This window comes from Arachis hypogaea, chromosome 11 (assembly GCF_003086295.3).
Source record: "Arachis hypogaea cultivar Tifrunner chromosome 11, arahy.Tifrunner.gnm2.J5K5, whole genome shotgun sequence".
Taxonomy (NCBI): Eukaryota; Viridiplantae; Streptophyta; class Magnoliopsida; order Fabales; family Fabaceae; genus Arachis; species Arachis hypogaea.
Genome location: NC_092046.1, coordinates 1262286 through 1281319, shown reverse-complemented (window position 1 = coordinate 1281319; position 19034 = coordinate 1262286). Strand labels below are relative to the sequence as shown.

The 19034-nt window shown below is 35.5% G+C and overlaps 4 protein-coding genes across 6 annotated transcripts; 1 reads left to right on the top strand and 3 right to left on the bottom strand.

The window, feature by feature from the left end:
* Positions 1 to 1914: 1914 nt before the first annotated feature.
* LOC140176475 (uncharacterized) lies at positions 1915 to 5610 on the bottom strand. Its single transcript, XM_072208026.1, has 3 exons — positions 5223 to 5610; positions 3284 to 5003; positions 1915 to 2369 (listed from the first exon to the last, which is right to left on the bottom strand). The coding sequence occupies exons 2-3, from the start codon at positions 4523 to 4525 to the stop codon at positions 2052 to 2054; spliced, it is 1560 nt and encodes a 519-aa protein (XP_072064127.1). The 5' UTR covers positions 4526 to 5003; positions 5223 to 5610; the 3' UTR covers positions 1915 to 2051.
* Positions 5611 to 7024: 1414 nt separating this feature from the next.
* Positions 7025 to 10031, top strand: LOC112719739 (uncharacterized). Of its 2 annotated transcripts, XM_072206271.1 has the most exons (5): positions 7025 to 7749; positions 7858 to 8432; positions 8976 to 9084; positions 9159 to 9479; positions 9575 to 10031. In XM_072206271.1, the coding sequence occupies exons 1-5, from the start codon at positions 7597 to 7599 to the stop codon at positions 9590 to 9592; spliced, it is 1176 nt and encodes a 391-aa protein (XP_072062372.1). In that variant the 5' UTR covers positions 7025 to 7596; the 3' UTR covers positions 9593 to 10031. The 2 variants fall into 2 exon arrangements, with proteins under 2 accessions (XP_072062372.1, XP_072062371.1); XM_072206270.1 differs by lacking the exon at positions 9575 to 10031 and having other exon boundaries at positions 7493 to 7749; positions 9159 to 9527.
* Positions 9433 to 13261, bottom strand: LOC112719737 (putative pentatricopeptide repeat-containing protein At1g68930). Its single transcript, XM_025770409.3, has 2 exons — positions 10516 to 13261; positions 9433 to 9565 (listed from the first exon to the last, which is right to left on the bottom strand). Exon 1 carries the CDS (start codon positions 13217 to 13219, stop codon positions 10985 to 10987), a length of 2235 nt encoding a protein of 744 aa, XP_025626194.1. The 5' UTR covers positions 13220 to 13261; the 3' UTR covers positions 9433 to 9565; positions 10516 to 10984.
* Positions 13262 to 14459: 1198 nt separating this feature from the next.
* On the bottom strand, positions 14460 to 18763 carry LOC112719736 (transcription factor bHLH49). Of its 2 annotated transcripts, none has more exons than XM_025770407.3 (10): positions 18286 to 18763; positions 18137 to 18176; positions 16614 to 17469; positions 16307 to 16537; positions 16136 to 16201; positions 15968 to 16036; positions 15675 to 15746; positions 15370 to 15570; positions 15146 to 15233; positions 14460 to 15039 (listed from the first exon to the last, which is right to left on the bottom strand). In XM_025770407.3, the coding sequence occupies exons 3-10, from the start codon at positions 17409 to 17411 to the stop codon at positions 15002 to 15004; spliced, it is 1563 nt and encodes a 520-aa protein (XP_025626192.1). In that variant the 5' UTR covers positions 17412 to 17469; positions 18137 to 18176; positions 18286 to 18763; the 3' UTR covers positions 14460 to 15001. The 2 variants fall into 2 exon arrangements, with proteins under 2 accessions (XP_025626192.1, XP_025626193.1); XM_025770408.3 differs by having other exon boundaries at positions 16614 to 17466.
* Between the last annotated feature and the right edge of the window lie 271 nt (positions 18764 to 19034).

Sequence of the window (19034 nt, the reverse complement as noted above, 5' to 3'; positions counted from 1 at the left end):
TACAACCGAATCAAACCGTACTGCGAACACCTCTAATATTGAGTTACCTATTTTTAAATTAAATAATTAGACTAATTAAATTTATTATAATAAAATAATTAATTGCAATAGATAAATAATTAAATTTATTTATAATAATATAATAAATTTTTTTATGAGATGTTAAATATGTATTTTTATACATAGTAACTAATTAGTGGCTAATTTTTTTATTATGTATACGTAGTATTATCGATTTTTTTATTTTGTCTTTAAAATAAAAATATATTAAAAAATAAGGATTTATTTTTGTTTTAAAATAGCAGGATGGTAACAAAGAGGGAACAAAATATGTTTTGTTGTTGAAACGGATATGAACAAACAAAACTTTGCGTTTTCTGATAAAAGTTGAAAGGGACAAGTTTTGTTTTGGGAGAAAAGCTAAACTGATTAATAGAATTATAATCCAACTTGTTCTTTTTCTATATTCTTATTTTGTCTCTTTAAAAGAGAGAGATAGTTAAATGAAGAAAATAAAAAATTTCATATGCTGGAAAATTTTTAAATTTTAATAAATCTTATAACAATAGAAAAATTAAATAAAGATATTAAACTTTTTTTTTTTTCCTTTTTCTTTAAATGGTATATTGTAATGATTAATCTCAATCTGGTTCCTTTTTCTTCTTGAAGCTAAACTTTGCCAGTTTGCCATGCTTGCATTCTTATCCTATACGGTTTTATGAAAGGGTTGTTGAATACTTGAATGGTTGGTAGCTGCCTATTCAGCCATTTTTTTATATTATTATTTTTAAGAGACATTATTTTTTAAGTTTCTTTCAAATAATTTTAAGGGTAAAGTATACTTTTTGTCCCTGAAGTTTACTAAAAGTTTTAAAATTACCCCTAAGTTTCAATTTGTTTCAATTTTATCCCAAAAGTTTTCGATTTGCATCAATTTTATCCCTGAACGTTAACAGCGTTGAAATCACTAACAGACGTTAGTGACGTGGCAATAAAGGAGTTCTATGTGGCAACTATGTGTGTGAGTCATTTCTAAAACGTTTTTTGAAATAATTTTTAATTTTTTGTTTAAAAATTTATATTACAAAAATGATATGGCTAAAAATCACAACCTCAAACCCTAAAATTAACTTCTTCATTTACGTCTTCCTCTTCATCTTCTTCACTGTGTGTAAAAATAAGAAACCCTAACGAATGGCTTCCCAAGGCTCGGTATCATCACAAAAAAGCAGTCGGAGACGACGAACGCTTATATGCAACTGTGGTGAACCCCCTGTACTGAGATGGTCGAAGACACCAGAAAATCCCGGCCGGAGATTTTGGGGCTGTGTATACTTTGATGTTAGTTTTGAGTGCTTTTTATTTTGATGTCTTCATGAGTTTCTTCAAGTTCTTTTTTTTTTGTTTATGTTGCAGATTGGGAAGGAGTGCACATTTTTTTCCTGGGCAGATGGAGTTGCAGAGACAGAAGAGGCTGAGGTTGCAAGGTTGAAGATGAAGATTTCCACCTTGAAGACTAAATTAGTTTATGCTAAATGCAAACTGTTGGTGGCTGTTATTTTTGGTGTGTTGGGTTGGTTTATGGTGATTTTAATGGTTTATTTGTGGGTGAAGAATGGAACCCATTTGAGATTAGGGTATTAATGCGTTTGGGACAGCTGAAATTAGCAGAAGTAAGAATAGATTGACTGGTTGTAATCAGTTACAAAACTGTACTCAACTCGAAAACTTATTAATATAGTTGTCCTTGAAGTTTAATTTATGTTTCAAAAATATCCCTGAAAGGATTAAAATAGTTTGGCACTAAAATTGGCATTAAGAACCTGTTGTGGCAGAGACAAACTCAAGTAATGAGGGATAATTTCAGCAGTGCACTAAAATAAATTTGCATGAAGGAATCCATCACATTAGTCATTATCAAAATAACATAAGTTATTAATCAACATAATCTCTAGTTAACATAAGTCATAACCAAAGTAAAAACTTAATTACATAAGTCCTAAGCAAAATAATTCAGCAATAAAGGAAAAATTGGAGTCATAAGTCATAAGTCATAATACAAAATGCCAACATTTTTCAATCTTCCAAAATAAACACCAAACACAAGATGTGACACAACTAAGACCCTGTGAGAGCACTCTGAGTCTGACTCCCTTGTGATGAGGGTTGTCCCTGTGCAGTTGAAGTAGAGTTGCTCCTAAGAATTCTAGTTGGTCTTGGTGGCTGAAATTTTTTGTGTGCATTTGGTTGGGTATTAGGCCTTGCTGCAACACTGGCCAACCTGGTACTCTTATGCACTGAGCCAGTAGATCCAGCATTTCTTGCAGTGCTATGCTGGACTGGTGATGTTGTAGCAGCTCTCCACATGACTAGCTAATTCACAGCAATTTATAACAGCAACATATAACTAATTATATGTTGAACATTACAAGAACAGCAAGATATAGTGCAGAAGCCACATGACTAACTAATTCACAGCAATTTATAACTAATTATAAAAGAACATTACAAGAACATTAACATATAGGTACAGCAATTTATAACTAATTATAAAAGAACATTACAATTACATTAACATAAAGTGCAGAAGCCACATGACTAGCTAATTCACAGCAATTTATAACTAATTATAAAAGTCAATTACAAGAACATTAACATATAGGTACAGCAATTACTAACTAATTATAAAAGAACATTACAATTACATTAACATATAGTGCAGAAGCCACATGACTAGCTAATTCACAGCAATTTATAACTAATTATAAAAGTCAATTACAAGAACATTAACATATAGGTACAGCAATTACTAACTAATTATAAAAGAACATTACAATTACATTAACATATAGTGCAGAAGCCACATGACTAGCTAATTCACAGCAATTTATAACTAATTATAAAAGTCAATTACAAGAACATTAACATATAGGTACAACAATTACTAACTAATTATAAAAGAACATTACAATTACATTAACATATAGTGCAGAAGCCACATGACTAGCTAATTCACAGCAATTTATAACTAATTATAAAAGTCAATTACAAGAACATTAACATATAGGTACAGCAATTACTAACTAATTATAAAAGAACATTACATATAGTGCATAAGCCACATGACTAGCTAATTATAAGAACAATAACATATAGTGCAGAAGCCATGAACGTGCTAATTATAAAAGAACATTACAAGAACATTAACATTAACTAATTATAACTAGACATAAAAATATAGTGCAAAATCTTAATTACACTAAAATACAGGTTAGTAAATTACCTTTTGTTGGTCAGACATGAACGTGCTACGTAATAATTTATCCGCTCCTATATCATCAATTAGGTTTGAGAGGAACCACGTCCATGAATCTTTTGTCTCAGCCTCCACGACCGCATATGCTATAGGTAGCATCTGGTCATTCGGATCCCACCCCAAAGCAACCAATAGCCATCTTCCATATGGTGTCTTCAAAAAGCAACCATCAAGCCCTATCATAGGCCTACACTTCATGAAACTCTCCTTGCAAGCCTTTAAGCAAATATAAATCCTATGAAATCGTGGACTTAAGTCGACTGTTGTATCGGGGTGCTCAGTTTGGGCTGCTGGAGGTAATTGAACATGCAGCTTCACAGATGAACCAGGATTGGTGCGCAGCAACTCATGGCAATAGTCGTAAAGTCTTCTATACTGCTCCCTAAAAGTTCCATTAATGTCAACCAGTGCAATCTGCTTGGCCCGAAATGCCTTTGCTCTTGAAATCTGCACATTCCACTTCCTAAGAGTCCTACTTTGTATGGTGCCCAGCTTCAACTTCGGATTCTCTTCTACTTTTCTCCTGAAGACCTTCGCCAGCCACTTCGACTTCATCACTTTTATGTCAAATACAGTGTTACAAGAATGATGATCATTAACTGTTCTTAGCTGCCAACTATCTTCATTGGTCATCTTCACCGCATATGCAAACCATTCACAACCATCTCCACACTTAGCCCTCACCCGGACATTGTCCACCACTGGAAATTTTATGTTTCTCCCAGTATGAACAGCATATGATGTCACAGCTTCCTTGAACTCCTCTCTTGTTGCATAGAGAGTTCCAGCCTCCCACTTATACTTACTCATATCCTTCAACTCCTTGTGAACGGGAAATTTCTTCTTGCTGGCTTCATCATCCTCACTCGATACCTCCTCTAATTCATCACTGTTCAATCCTTCATCATCGCTTAAACGAGAGCTCTTTCTCTTCCCAGCAGCCACCTTTTGAGTTTTCTTTAACTTCTCGACAGCACTCTTACTTTTCTTAGACTTTCTTATATCTTGGTGCATCTCCCCAAGAGTTATATCAACATCAAATAAACCATCATCACCACAATAATCATCTTCACTATCACTAAAATGCATATCAGAATCAGCCTCATAATCTGGGTCATCAGTGTCATCCTCTTCTTCACTATTGTCCCCATCACCAATATTCTGTAGCACTTCTTCAGTAGATAAATGGGCATCAACTAATCCCTGCATTTAGGCCTCCATATCCACCCCTCCACCTTGGGCTTCTGCTTGAATATTTTGGGCCTGTCTAATATCACTTGGCCCACTATCAGCATCCACACACTCCTCCTCAACAACTTTGCTGCCACCCCCAACATCTAAATAACCAATGTCGTAACAAAAATCATCAGGGATTGAAGCCTTATGCACCACATACAAATCAACTACCTTTTTTTCAACTCCTATATTTGCCATTTCCATTGCTTCTTCATCACCTTTCAACAACTTCAACCCTTCTAATCCTAATTTAGTATCTTTATACCACAGTACCCCAATGTTTTCAGCAATGTACCCAAGTTTTCCAACCACATCATAAGCTTCTATAACACTCCATCTATCTCTGTCACACCAATCAACCGTTGTCACCTCACCATCAATATACTCATTTTTTCCCTTATCACTACAAAACCTACCCCTGTGATGAACTCTAACACTGAAATCATCCATCCTGCCGTTATAAAAAGATGTTCAGACCAAAGAACAGAGTAACTAATCATTAAAAAATATAGACCACCTCAAAGTTATATTTTTCACTAAAACAGAACAGAAATCCCTCAATCCCTCAATGCAATAGAATCCTAACAGCAATCAACAGTGATTAAAAAAAAACCCTAAATCCTAACTGTTCAGACATGCAGTAGCAAAATTGACTAGAATGGTGGCCTACCTCGTCAGAAACCTTAATCAGAATGGCGCTATCCACGTTTGAATGGTTGATGACTGAATGCTATCCCAGACTCCTCCCTCAGTCTCGACGGCGTCACAACATGCGCTGTCCTGCACGTCGCTGTGGCGGACTGTAGTTGACGGTGCGACGTCTAACCACCCACCAACCTTCCTCCTGTGACTCTGTTTCTCTGGCGATGTTCCTTACTGGCAAAGGGAAGACAAACGGGTTATGTTTGAAAAAGGATGCCAATTGGTTTACTTGGTATAACTCAGCCATGGGTATTTTGGGGGTTTCACATTTCTTGCCACATCACACACTATACTTTGCCATATCACTAATGTTTGTGAGTAATTTAAACGGCGTCAACTTAAAGGATAAAATTGATGCAAATCGAAAACTTTTGGGATAAAATTGAAACAAATTGAAACTTAGGGGTAATTTTGAAACTATTAATAAACTTCAGGGACAAAAAGTATACTTTACCCTAATTTTAAAGTTTTTATTATTTAATATTTAGTGAAAGAAATTACTTATTGTGAATGATCAAAAACAGTGTATTCCAATTCTTTTTTTTATGTATAAGCATGTGACATGTAAGACTTGAATATTCTAGAAAGAAATCATAATCAAAATAATATGAGTTAAAATTTGAGAACTTTGCTTCACACTTCCAAAACTTTTGCAATTTTTTATAGATTGGAGACTAACTGTAATTTGTGAATTACCAAAGAATTAGTATTTTTTGTGTTTTATACAGATATAAATTTTTTTTGCTAAATTGAAAAATACATTTTGTAATTATTTTTTAAAATTTAGAATATAAAAAATAGACAGTACGATTTCAGTTATTTTAATTTTTTTGTTTCTTTCAAAATTAGAAAACAGACATGCAATTTCACCACATAATAATTTTTTCAGTTGTTAGAATATAGAAATCCGACGGTACAATTTTAAAATGTTACAATTTTTTTTAAATGGTAGAAATCGAACCGAAAAAGTTCCACACAAATTAATTATTATATTGTAGCAAGAAGGGTGATTATCACACATATTGGGAGAGGGGGTGAACAACAATAATGTGGTATTAGGTGGGTAAAATCAAACACTTTTTAATTTAAATGTGGAAGGAGGAATGGTGTAGGACACAGATATGGAGTATTCAGACCGTCCGATTTTTGAGTACACAAATCGGACCCTCCGATTTGTGTTTAAAAAATTAAAAGGATTTGGAGTACACAAATCGAAGGCTCCAAATTTTTTTAATTTTGTAAATACAAATCGGAAGTCCGATTACCTTCACCAAAATTTAAATTTCCTCTTCCACACTAATCGGACTGTCCGATTAATAAGTTTAATTTTTTTTTATAAAGAAATCAGATGGTCCGATTTCTTCATCCCTATTTCAGAAAAAGTTATTCCCACATCCATGTCTAGCACTCACATTTTCCACAATAATGCACAACACACACATGCTTCTCATATCAAACAAAAATAACCCAACTATTTCTCTAAAACTGGCACTATTTTTTTGTTTTACAGTATTTACTATGGATAGGGGACAGCGATAGCTAAATTCTTTTACACCAAAGACTTTCCAAAAGAACATTGATGCTGGCCAAATTGCCAAAAACATCTTTCATATACACTACTAGAATTCGAACTCTTGACTAGATCCTTAAACAATCTAATTAAATCTCAACTATCCTAGGTTTTGGAAACATGCCTCTTTTTTTTCGTTATATACTTAAAAATGCAGTTTTGGCCGGCAAAAGAAAGAGAATCTTTTGGCCGGCAAAGGAATCAAGCAACTCACAACTTGGCCTGTTAAACAAAAACTTAAATCTCATTCCCTTTTCCTAAATTAAATTCTTAAAGGAAGTATTTAATTTTGATACAGGTGTAAAATCGTCCACTCACATTTGTTCTTTTGCATGATCATTTATGGAATCAATATAAAAAGGAGTTATTTTAACTGATGTGAAATTACGTAATTACTTGTTCCATGTATGGTTAGAGACTTGTTTTCCTTGTGTAAAGAACAACACAAAGAAAGTTGAGTGATTGAAGAAGCACAACATAGTTCCTCAAACTAGATTAGTTTAATTCCTATAGCTGTTGATCTATATACTGTAGTAAATAACAGACATCTAAAAATAGAAAGCAGTTGATTTGCCGTCTCGACGAATATTTGCTATAATTATTAATTTGTAAATTGGCCTTATATAGAAAGGGATGAGATAGCTTGGTACACCTTAAACATCATTCATGATGTGTATACATGATGTTGTGGACCAAGCAAGGTTAGTGTGCATTTAACTTCTAAGCACATTCACACAAAGAAGACACTCATTCAGATCAGAGTGAATAAAGAATGGCTTCATTTTCAGTAGAGGAATTCATAGGAAATGGAGTTTTGAAGGAACTGCTTCCTAATTTGTTGGAAGAAGGTTGGGAAGATGTGCCAACCCTCAAGGTTATGAATTCAGAGGATATGGATTCAATGAACATGACACAAAAACAAAAGGTATTAGCCATTAAACTCCTCTGAAACCTGCATTAAACTCTGCTACCACTATTTGAACTTCAGTAAATTTAATTTAAACAAACAACTTTTCATTTTCTTATGTTGTAGGAGGCACTTGGAATCAGGACATACCTGCATGATTGCGGATTGATGCAATATGCAGATAAGATAGAGGCCTGCGGGAGAAGTTTGCCGGAGCTTCTCAATTTAAGCACTATAGATCTTTCTGCTCAGTTTGACATGAAGAGGGGTCATATCGCCCGCTTCATCAACAGAACCAGATTCAGTGACCCCCACGGATTACAAGCACTCTCTGCTAGAAGAACCAGCATGAGCTACAAAGAAGATAGGATCCCAAAGCGCCTTTTATCTAATGGCTCCAATAGCATGATGAGATCAAATGAATACTCACTGGCTGAACCTAAGATTAAAGAAGGATATGTCTTCAAAGGGATTGTGGCTAGTGAGCCAGCTGATCCTAGAGCATGTGGCTGCGTGAAACCTCCTCCAGCCGTTGACCAAGTTGCTCCATATTCTGCTATTGAAAATATATCAGTTCAAAAGCTAACACCGGAGTATAAGATTGGCATGGAACCATTGGTGAAAACCAAGACTCCTCCAATGAAGGCTTCAGAACTATGGCGACATAAACCAGCTGTTTTCCTATGTCTACGACGGCCAGGGTAAATTCTCACAGTTTTCCATTCATTGCAAACAACCTATTTGCATAATCATATGCTTGTACAATACATTCACATGAAGGACTTCAGACAAGATGTTTAGGATACACAAACATGAGACATGCAAATAAAGCAAAATTAAAACAACAACAACAAAGCTTTATCTCACTAGGTGAGGTCGGCTACATGGATCAAATGATGCTAGTAATCCCTATTATGTATCATGTCTAAAGTAGGACAAAATATAATTTAAAGCCATGTGAAGAGTTCTAACCTACGCTCAATACTTATAAATATGTTTCTGTTTAGGTCTAAATCCTAATGTGATAAACCATCTCTTTCAAAAAAAAAAAAATCTATAGGGAAATCAATGATTATTATATACAACAAAACCTCTCATGTTCTGTTGTCTTATAAAACTTAAGTTGTTAAGTGAAATCTATGTAGTTTTTCATATCTAACAACCTACACTTGTAAATTGTGCATTTCTATACATCATGTAAAATTGAAATTAGCTTCATAGTGTTCCTTAAACATGGGAAACAGGTGCATCATGTGTAGAGCAGAAGCACACAAACTTTTCTCCCAGAAACCAATATTTGATGCACTTGGGGTTCAACTATTTGCTGTTCTTCATGAGCACATAGAGGCAGAGGTATTAACAGACTTCAACTATCACCATTTCTTCTATCAATCAACTTAAACTCACCTATTACTGCTGTGGTGCAGGTCAAAGATTTCTGGCCTAGATACTGGGGAGGTGTTGTACTTTTCGATCGGGGAAGGGATTTCTTCAAAGCTCTTGGAGGGGGCAATCTGCTCAAGGAAAAGTTCCTAACGGGATTTCTGTTGAATCCTCGAGCAATTTCCAATTACAAGCGAGCCAAGAATATGGGAATTCAGCAGAACTTCAAAGGCGAAGGCGAAATAAAGGGTGGACTATTCATAGTAGGGAGTGGAAAGGGTGGAATCGCTTACCAATTTATTGAGAGGAACTTTGGTGATTGGGCACCCCTGGCTGAAGTCATTGAGATCTGCACTCAGATGCAGGTAATTAATCATTGTTTCCTCCTTTTCAATATGATTGTTGGTCGCTAATAATAGTTTTCTTTCGGATTTTACTATATTTTCTGAACCTGATGCAGAACCAACAGCAAGGTTAGAGGGAGTTTAACCAGCCATGAAACAAATGCATTCACTAGTTCACTAGAATTCAGTTTCTTGCGATAATTCCATCTCGACTACAGCCAGTACAATGATCTTTGCACTCTAGAAGTCTGAAGCAGCTCAAGTAGCCTGAATTGAGCAACTCTACTTTGACTTCCAATATAAATTATGCAAATCAGATACATTACTTTTTTACCTTTCTATCTTCTGCCTGCTGAAAAGTATGTACTTATAGAAATTGATGTGATATCATCTTAGGAACCAGGATGAAGTTGTGGAACTTCGTAGTGTTAGAAAAGGGTTATAAAGAGTGTTAGAGATGTAGAAAGAGGAAGCTGAGAAATTAGTCAATGAAGTCTAGTAGATCAGGAGATCTCTCATGTATCACCCTTTGCAGTTTCATATTCAGCACTAATACACATTTCTTTAGCATCCTGATCCCAGTTCTAACATATATTTCAGACTGTTTGAACAGAGTTGCTCATTTTAAATGAAGGAAAACAGAAAACACTAAGAAAAGAACCAAAATACAACATCTTATCTGATTTGTGTTTATCAACTGTAACAAGAAAAAACTGTTGCGCTTACAGATAATGCAATTTATTTATTTATTTGGTATGCTCGCAAACAAAGAAATTAAGTAAAGTAACATTAGTTAGTCTATAATAATAAAACTTTCTTCCACTAAGTTGGAAAACTGATAAATTAGTATAAAAAAAAATAAAGAACTCATATATTGCCCTATGATCATGGCATCATAAGCTCTTCAAATGGGAGGGAAAAAATCAGATGTGCATTTTGGAGAAGTGAGTGTTTTCTGGCTTAAACACGGGCCTTCCTTGAACAGGCCAGTGCAATCATTAACACTGTCACCTGCCTCAGCAATAACATATCTATAAGATTGAAATGAGAAATTGACCTCTAAGATCAGCAGTATCTATCCAAGTGGCCTCGTTGATGGCGTAGCCTTGCCACTAAAAAGCCGCTCCGCCAACATGCCATTCCATGCCCAGATTGTACCCTAGCTTCTGACTTGATCAGCATCTTTTAATGATATTGTACGGTAATAAGAATGTGCGTAGACTACATAGTTATCCTTCCTTGTGCTGTAACTTCAAATCATGGTCATATCAAGTCTCTTCCGTTCTCCCCCCCCCCCCCCCCCCCCCCTTCAAATTAAGACAACCAACAATGTTGAGTCATATGCCAAGTGAGGACCACAATCTGTCATTTAGTTCAAGTTTTTAAAGAATTATAGGATAGCCAAAACAAATGCATTCACCCATACTCTTTGAAGAAAGTGATCTCATAAGTCTCAGTTATGCCAGATCTCGTGTTTCGTTCATCACATTTTGAAATTCTGATAAATTGCTTTACACAAGTGGACTTCACCAAAAGTCTCCACAAGAACACGTTCCACCTTTAAACAAGTGGAACCGGGCAGCATCTCTCACTAGAATTTCCCTCTGGGTGATCTTAGATATATACTTAGTGGCATTGTGGCAATCCCCACAAACCCTCAGATTTTTAACTACTCTTATGGGGAGACCAGGAGGAATAAATATCAATCCAAAGGCAATAGCAAGCTTTTCACTATGATGATTAAGCATTCTTAATTTCTCTGAATCCCCAACATCATGCAGAACAGAATTCATATCAGGCACATATCCTTCTTGTATCATTTTGTCATGCAGCTTTTCAAGCTCAGAATATATCCGATCCAAAAATGGATTTGACTGATCATCCGCAGAGAAAATGTATACTTGGTTCTTATATTTGATCCAGCTACATCCTGGTTCCTTTCGCAGTCCCTTATCTCTCATCCCTTTTCTTAATTTGGCAACTTCTTCCCATTCCCCTTTGGCTGCATAGATGCTGGAAAGTAAGATGTAGCATGCAGTGTTATGTGGTTCTAATTCCAAGAGAGACTCAGCAGCCCACTTGCCAATTTCCATGTTTCCATGGAATCTACATGAACTTAATAAGGTTGACCAACCAATTCCATCAGGACCGAAAGGCATCCTATTTATAAAATTCCTTGCTTCATCTAATCTACCAGCTCGACTAAAAAGGTCAATCATGCAGGTGTAATGATCTTGAATTGGCGTAATCCCATGTTCCTTAATCATCGATTCAAATATCTGTTTTCCGTTCTCTACTAGTCCTGCCCTACTGCAAGCTGCAAGAACCCCAATGAAAGTAACCTTGTCGGGTTTCAAACCATGTGCTAACATTGTTTCGAATAACCTGATTGTTTCATCGGCTTTACCAAACTGTGCATATCCAGAAACAAGTGCTGTCCAAGAGACTTCATCTCTGAAGGTCATTTCATTAAAAAGTCGATGAGAGTCTTCAAGGCTCCCACACTTCCCATATAATGTAACTAGTGCATTGGAAACAGTAAGAAAAGAAATCAGGCCAGAAACCAGAGCCCTCCCATGAAATTGGGCACCCTCTTCTAAGCTTGCAAGGTTTGCGCATGAGCTAATTACACTCCCAAGGGTAAAATCATCTGGCTCGATCCCAAAGTTTTGCATATCACAAAAGACTTTAACAGCTTCTTCACTATAACCATTCTGTCCATATCCCACCAACATTGCGGTCCAAGAGATAACATTCTTGCAGGACATCCTCTTGAAAACCGTTTCTGCTGATTTTATACTCTTGCATTTGCAATACATGTCAACAAGAGCGCTGCCGACAAATATATTATCCTTATAATCAGTCCTAATTATGTAAGCATGAACCTGCTTGCCTTCTTGCAAAGCCATAAGACCACCACATGCAGTTAACTCACTTCCAAATGTGTACTGATCGATCTCTAGATTTTCCAATCTCATCTCTCTGAAAAAATCAATAGCTTCTTCGTGCAACCCATTCTGAGCAGACCCTGTGATCATTGTTGTCCAAGAAATCGAATCCCTCTCTCGCATATCATAAAACAAACGCCTCGAATCTTCAATCCTACCACATCGCATAAGCCCCGTCAACAAAGTATTATACAAAACCACATTCTTCTCCGACACTTCTTCAAAAGCTTGCCTTGCAGAAGATACCATTCCCATCCTCAAGTACATATTCACTAAAGGACTCCCAACAAAAACATAACACCCAAAACCGAATTTCACCACATGCCCATGAATCTGCTGTCCCAAATAGACACACCCCTGATCAGATGCAAGAATAAGCATCGTCGAGAGCGTGATCCTATTCAGATGGTACAGCCCATCATTCAACATCAAGTTATAGGCCTTCACTGATTGGTCAAGGGAACCACAACCAGCATACCCCGAAATAAGGGAATTCCAAGACACCACATCACGGGTTGGCATGGCAACAAACAAGTTTTCCATCTCAGAAACCTGACCCAGTTTTGAATACGCAGAAAGAATGCTGTTCCACGAGTATACATTCGGTTGGGGCATTTTGTCGAACACCGTACGTGCATATCTGATTCTGCCGAGTTTTGCATAAGAGCTGATGATGTTATTCAATAAGAATGTTTCTGGGTCTATGAAAGCCTTGATTATGAGGCAATGGAGCTTCTTGAGTTGGTTAATATTGCGGATTTCGCAGCAAACTTTGAGCAAAGAACAGTAGTAGTTGGAAGAAGAGGGTGGCATTTTTTTTTTTAAGTGTTTTGTGGCGCGAAAAAATGGTGCGTGCTAAACTGAACCGAGAAAGCAAAGGTTTTATAGAAATTAAATAAAATTAAACTATACTATCTTCATATAATTTTATTTTATTTCAATTTTCAACTAATGTATTTTGTTATAATTCGATATTATTTTATTTTAATACATATTTTGACATTTTTGTCAAACATTTATTAAAATACATTTTTCACTCTCACAAGTTTATTACATTACAATATATATGCATATTAATATTATGAATTTAATTATTCTATTAATCTTTTATAATTTTATCAAATTTTGAATTAGATATTTATAATTAAAAATTTATAAATACATCATTATACTAAACAAAAAATTATAATTAAAACTTTACTAATTAATCTTTAAAAAAAAAGAAAAAAATCACACAATAGTAAAAAATATTTCTTTCCAAAATATTCTATAATTTATCATACATCAACACAAAAAAAAAAAAAAAATACTTCTAAAATATTTTAAATTTCTAACAAAAAGTTAGTTTGAAAAAACTTAATTAAAATTTTGTCTAATCTCAATTACAATTTTAAACTATAAAAATTTAATTAAATATTGATAAATAGAAATGTTAGAGAGCCATCAGAATTTATTATTTTTAGTCGTTACTTTTAGCTATCAACTCAATTCCTTTAGTTTAGTAATCAAACAACGTACTTTACCTCACTTTTAGATATTGATAGTTAATTGATGGTTAAAAACAACAAATTCTAATGACCTTCTAGTATTTCTCTTAAATATAATTATAAAGAATAACAGAATAACTAAACCAATATTACACTATTATATACATTTTATGTGAAAATGATGATAGAATTTTGTCTTATATAATTTAGATATGTGAGAAGAGGATTAGCAGAACACCGGATTAAAAAAAGTGGATAGAATAGATTATAAAACGTAGACAAGTGGCAAGTGATAAATAAAGACCTAAAAAGATCATACATGAAATAATCAAAAGAAATCTACGTTTTGACAGTCTCACTGTAAATATAATACATGATAGTACACAATTCCCTCATTTGATAATTCCATCATTTGATCCATGTAATCGACCATACCTAATGGGATAAAACTTTTTTGTTGTTGCAGTAGTAGTAGTAGTAATAGAAGTACTGTAGTAGTATACATTTTGCCACACCATATGGAATTCAATGATACTACTCACATTGCAACAATGAAACACAGCTGATTTTTGGAGAATGTAGCAAACATTACTTTATAATATGTGCAAGTAGCAAATAAGCATCAACTGAAAAAACCAGGAGCTTGTTACACCAATTAAAAAGGATAAAAAAGGGCTTTTGCTTTTGCTCATTCTGTTGATCAAACTTGGTGCAAAGCCACAAGAAACATTAAGAGTGGTGAGATCCCATCTTTGCATTCTGCTTAAATACATATTATACATTCAATGAACAAACTCTACTTCATCAAGCAGATTCCACTTCCAAACTACATTCAGGATATCTATTTTCATGCTTGAAATGTAAAAAAAGAAACACAAAGGAACATCCTTGAATACTCCTCTAATTTCCTTTTATGTAATAATCTAGAGTCAGTTCCTTCTTGTATGCAACTCTGCCCTTTAAAGCCTTCATCTAGAAGGTGTGTTGCGGGTTAAATTTGATACATATTCGAGTATCCGGCATTCTGTTTCGGTAACTTAGATCCGTCTGCTCCATGGTGCGCCGAATTGGCTAATGTACGAGGATGCATGGCACGAAGACTTGAACATCAAGGTTCGGTTTTTGTTTGACCCGAAGGCGCAGAACCTGAATCAACATGAAACGTCGTGATTTTTCTTAGCTTGTTCTCATTGGCAACAGTTATGTGCAACTTGGAAAGGTTCATTCGTAGGCGAAAAAGCTTATAGCTTACCATCCAGGTCTTGGCAACTCGGAGGGGCAGATGTCGGAAATGTCATCTGTACAACGTTGTGAAGCTCGTCGTCCCAGACTTCAGGAAGCTATTGCAATTCATAGAGAACATAATAGAGATTGCAAAACAATCAGAAAAATCAACAAAATGCAAAGTTATTTCACAATTTGGGTCCTTAAATGATATGTTGTCAAAATAACATTGCCTGTAGTGGACTTGAGTACCTGATTTGGGTCCTTGAATCCTCCGTTCAAGTGCGCCAAATTTGGTTGAAGCGTCCGCCGAAGTATATCCGATGAATTTGCCATGCTAGGAAGAGTCGAATGAACAAGTCCTGGTCGAGATGGATGTAATGGCGGAAAAGCCATGGACAATTCTGGAGGAAACCCATGCGCGGAAGAAGTACCGGCCCGTTGCTGAAGAATCTGATGAAAAGTTCAGGTTGTATTGAGAATTTGAGATCAGTGATGTGTATACTGCCATGTGTATGTTTTAAACTCACCAAAATGCAAATAACTTAGAGACTTACTTCTTTGGCAAGCAATCCCTCAATATTAAAATCCATCCGCGGATTTACCGTGGCAAGTTTCATTGACAAAAACTGCCGAGAGGATGAAAGGGAGTGTCAACTTTAGCTCGAATAAATGCAAAACAGAGAAGGAAGAAAGAATACTTTAATTGTATAAGATGCTAGTAAAAGAATTATATGCCGAAATCAGGCTAACAAAGAGTCCAAAAACAACAGGAATTTCAGTTCCATGGTTCAACAATAACAGTTAAAAATATAGGGAGAGAAGATACGTTTTCAATTTTCATCCATACCTCAACCTGTCTTTGAAGAGACTGTACATAGTTTATAATTTCGTCTAGCATCACTGCCTTTCCCGTGACCTACAAACATATTGAAAATGAAGTTTAAAGAAAGCTACACGCTAAGTCCTAACAAGGCTTTAGCTAGAAAAATCTTCCAGTCTCAAATTTTAGAGCTACCTTGCTGCATCCAGGTACAAGGTCTTGAAGAAACTTCATACGCTCGCTGATCTTTTCCCTCCTTACCTAGAGTTAGAATCATAATCATCGATTCATCGTACTTTAAAATTCTTAATCGAAATAATTATTTTTTCCCACCATAGACATAGATGGTATCTTAATATGTCTTACTCTTTCTGCAAGGCTGTGGCTATTTGTTGCTTGACCCCGGCGAGCCCTAACATGTATGTACTCCTCCTTAGGTGAATCAGATGCTTGAGAACCCTGCTTGGCATTCTTCCCGGACCCCTTGGTTGATGGAGTCGGTTGTTGCTCCCCCTTTTGCTGTCGACTCCCGGAATTCTCCTTCACGGCTGCACCAGGTTGTTCAGGACTTCCATCGACTTTATCTTTATCGGCATCCTGCAACACAAGAAACAACAGAGTCACATACATGAATATGCATGCGAATTTGATAAATAGAGCTCAAAAACCATACCAGTCCAATTCTTTTCCTTTTCTTTGAGCTTAGTCCCTTATTTGAAGGCTCCCCACTTGTACACTCCAACATTGGGGAATCATCTCGGCCACTCGATTCGGCTCTATCTGATTCATTAGGAGAACCACCAAGAGCTTGTTTCCCTTCATCATGAGACACTGGAAGATTTTCACTTCTTTTATCATCCTGGAGAGTCATTTCTTTATCATCTTTCGCATCTTCAACTACATTCGGATCACTTTTATGAGATTGTCCTCCGAGTGCTGCCGATCTTAATCCATGTCCTAAAAGAGCATCCCCTGTTCCCTGCATTGTTCCCCCAATCCTAGCATAAAGGTTCATGGATTGAGGAATCCCAAATGAGTTCACCATGTCCACGGAATTCCCCGCGCCAAAGCACGAGAGTCTCGCAGCCCTCTCGATGAATCCAGAATCACTCGGAAACTGAGATAAACTCTGTGGAAGCATTGCTGGTCCATTTGGCAAGAAAGCATTGTTATCACCCTTCAACACAGAACTAGCATGGCTCCAACCCATTTCTAGTGTCCTATGATCATGACTGCCTCTACCGTAGCCGAATCCATCTTTTCCAATCACGTTCATGTTCGAAGAGCCCCCATTAATGTCACAAAATCCCAGGTTCTGGGAATTGGGGTGGTCCCAAAAATTTGTAACATACGAATCCACCATTGAATTTGCAAAGTTCCCAACACCAAACCTCCAATCCGAAGCCATACTAGTCGAATAATTCACGCGATCCCGGTCTCTATCTACCTCGAAATTCTCCCTGTCTCCCATAATCCTTAACCAAAGCACTACCAACGAAAAACCACTAGCAGATTCTTTTCAATGGCTTCTAGAAGCAATCAAACAAACAGAAAGCAGAAAGAAGAAACAGAAGTTAAAAATTGAATAGTAAGTTAAAAATTCAAGGAAATTAAACTAATTCATGAAATTTCCTCTTCAACCAAAGTTAACAAAACAATGATCACAATGATAAAACTTCAACAGTTCAAAGATGAAACTAACTCTTTTACTCTAGAAATTGAACACCATCCACAATAACAAGAACAAAACAAAGAGATAGAGATATATACATATAAAAAAGATAGCAACTTCACTTAAATCAAACGAGTTCATAAACACCAAAAATTGAAAAGACTTTTAACACCCCAAGTGAAGTTCCCCAAAGATGTACTTTGAACTCACACGAGTTTGGCAGCTACCATTTCCAAAGCCAATCACTGAAACTTTGAAGGTACACCAAATTGTCATAAATGAAGGACCCTTCTACAAGGAGTAGAGAGGGACAAGAGGGCAATAAAGTCTCTTTCAAAAAAAGAAAAAAAAATAAAAAGAAAAACTCAAGTCAAATTAAATTAAACTAGAATCTAAAATGAAATTCAGATTGATAGTAATAATTTCAACAGAAACAAAGAAAGCTGAAAAGAATCTCAACAGATATATATGCAGTCAATCTCAATTATGCAAAGGACATTGATTTCAGTATTAATAATAAGTACCTTCATTCAAACCCTAGTCAGAACCCTGCAGAACCAAAACCTGCAGGGAAAGGGGGAAAGAAAGAGAGAGTAATGAGATAAATGAAGCAAAATTTATAACTCAAAAAAAAAGAACACTCCAAAAACCAAAAGTAGGAAGAGAAAGATACCCCATTTCTGATTCTGTACTACTTTTGGCACCCTGTGCCTTCCATTCATTCAATTCCTTCTTTAATTTCTTTTTCTTTTTTTCCCACTTAAAAAAATTGAAACTTTTATTGAAATTTTGGGACCCTTTTGGATTTCGTTGTGAAAAATCACTTGCTCCTACTTTCTTGTTAACAAACCCCTGCCATTCATTCACTGTCTATGGCAGCAACACATACAATAAAAAAGCTGTGATTTTTAGAGAGAGAGAGAGAGAGAGGAAAAAAGGAGGGTAAGAGAGAGAAAGGGTAAAACCAAACAGAAGTAAATGTTGCAGCTAACAAACCAATGTGTTAATGTGTGAAATTGAATTTTTTTATTTTTTTTCTGAAGGAGAGAAAGAAAGAAAGGAAGAGAAAAAAAAAGGAAAAATAGTGATTGTAATTTGTAAAGACCCTGAAGTTATACCCACTCACTCTTTGTGCATTAAAAAGAGTGCTCATTCATGATTAACCACCGCCATTGCTATTTTATAATACTACTACTAAGTAAACCTTAATCTCCCAAATTAAGTTCTAAGCTTGAAGCTCCTCTTCCTAAGCTATAATATGATAGCAAAATTTTCAAATGAACTCACCCGTGTTTTAGTAATTTTTAACCGTTGATTTTAATTATAAAAAATATATATAATATATATAATTAAGATTAACGATTAAAAATTACTAAAATACCAATATACCGATATACATGAAAACTTTTCAATATGATATGA

Excerpts from the sequence above, each read along its gene's own strand:
- LOC112719739 (XM_072206270.1), top strand. The coding sequence starts at position 7,597 with ATGGCTTCATTTTCAGTAGAGGAATTCATAGGAAATGGAGTTTTGAAG. Across the intron at positions 7,750-7,857 it reads ACATGACACAAAAACAAAAG|GAGGCACTTGGAATCAGGAC; the intron begins GTATTAGCCATT and ends CTTATGTTGTAG. Across the intron at positions 9,085-9,158 it reads ATGAGCACATAGAGGCAGAG|GTCAAAGATTTCTGGCCTAG; the intron begins GTATTAACAGAC and ends GCTGTGGTGCAG.
- LOC140176475 (XM_072208026.1), bottom strand. The coding sequence starts at position 4,525 with ATGCAGGGATTAGTTGATGCCCATTTATCTACTGAAGAAGTGCTACAG. Across the intron at positions 2,370-3,283 it reads TCATGTCTGACCAACAAAAG|TCATGTGGAGAGCTGCTACA; the intron begins GTAATTTACTAA and ends TGAATTAGCTAG.
- LOC112719737 (XM_025770409.3), bottom strand. The coding sequence starts at position 13,219 with ATGCCACCCTCTTCTTCCAACTACTACTGTTCTTTGCTCAAAGTTTGC.
- LOC112719736 (XM_025770407.3), bottom strand. The coding sequence starts at position 17,411 with ATGGGAGACAGGGAGAATTTCGAGGTAGATAGAGACCGGGATCGCGTG. Across the intron at positions 15,747-15,967 it reads CTCTTCAAAGACAGGTTGAG|TTTTTGTCAATGAAACTTGC; the intron begins GTATGGATGAAA and ends TCCTCTCGGCAG. Across the intron at positions 15,040-15,145 it reads GAGTTGCCAAGACCTGGATG|GTTCTGCGCCTTCGGGTCAA; the intron begins GTAAGCTATAAG and ends ATGTTGATTCAG.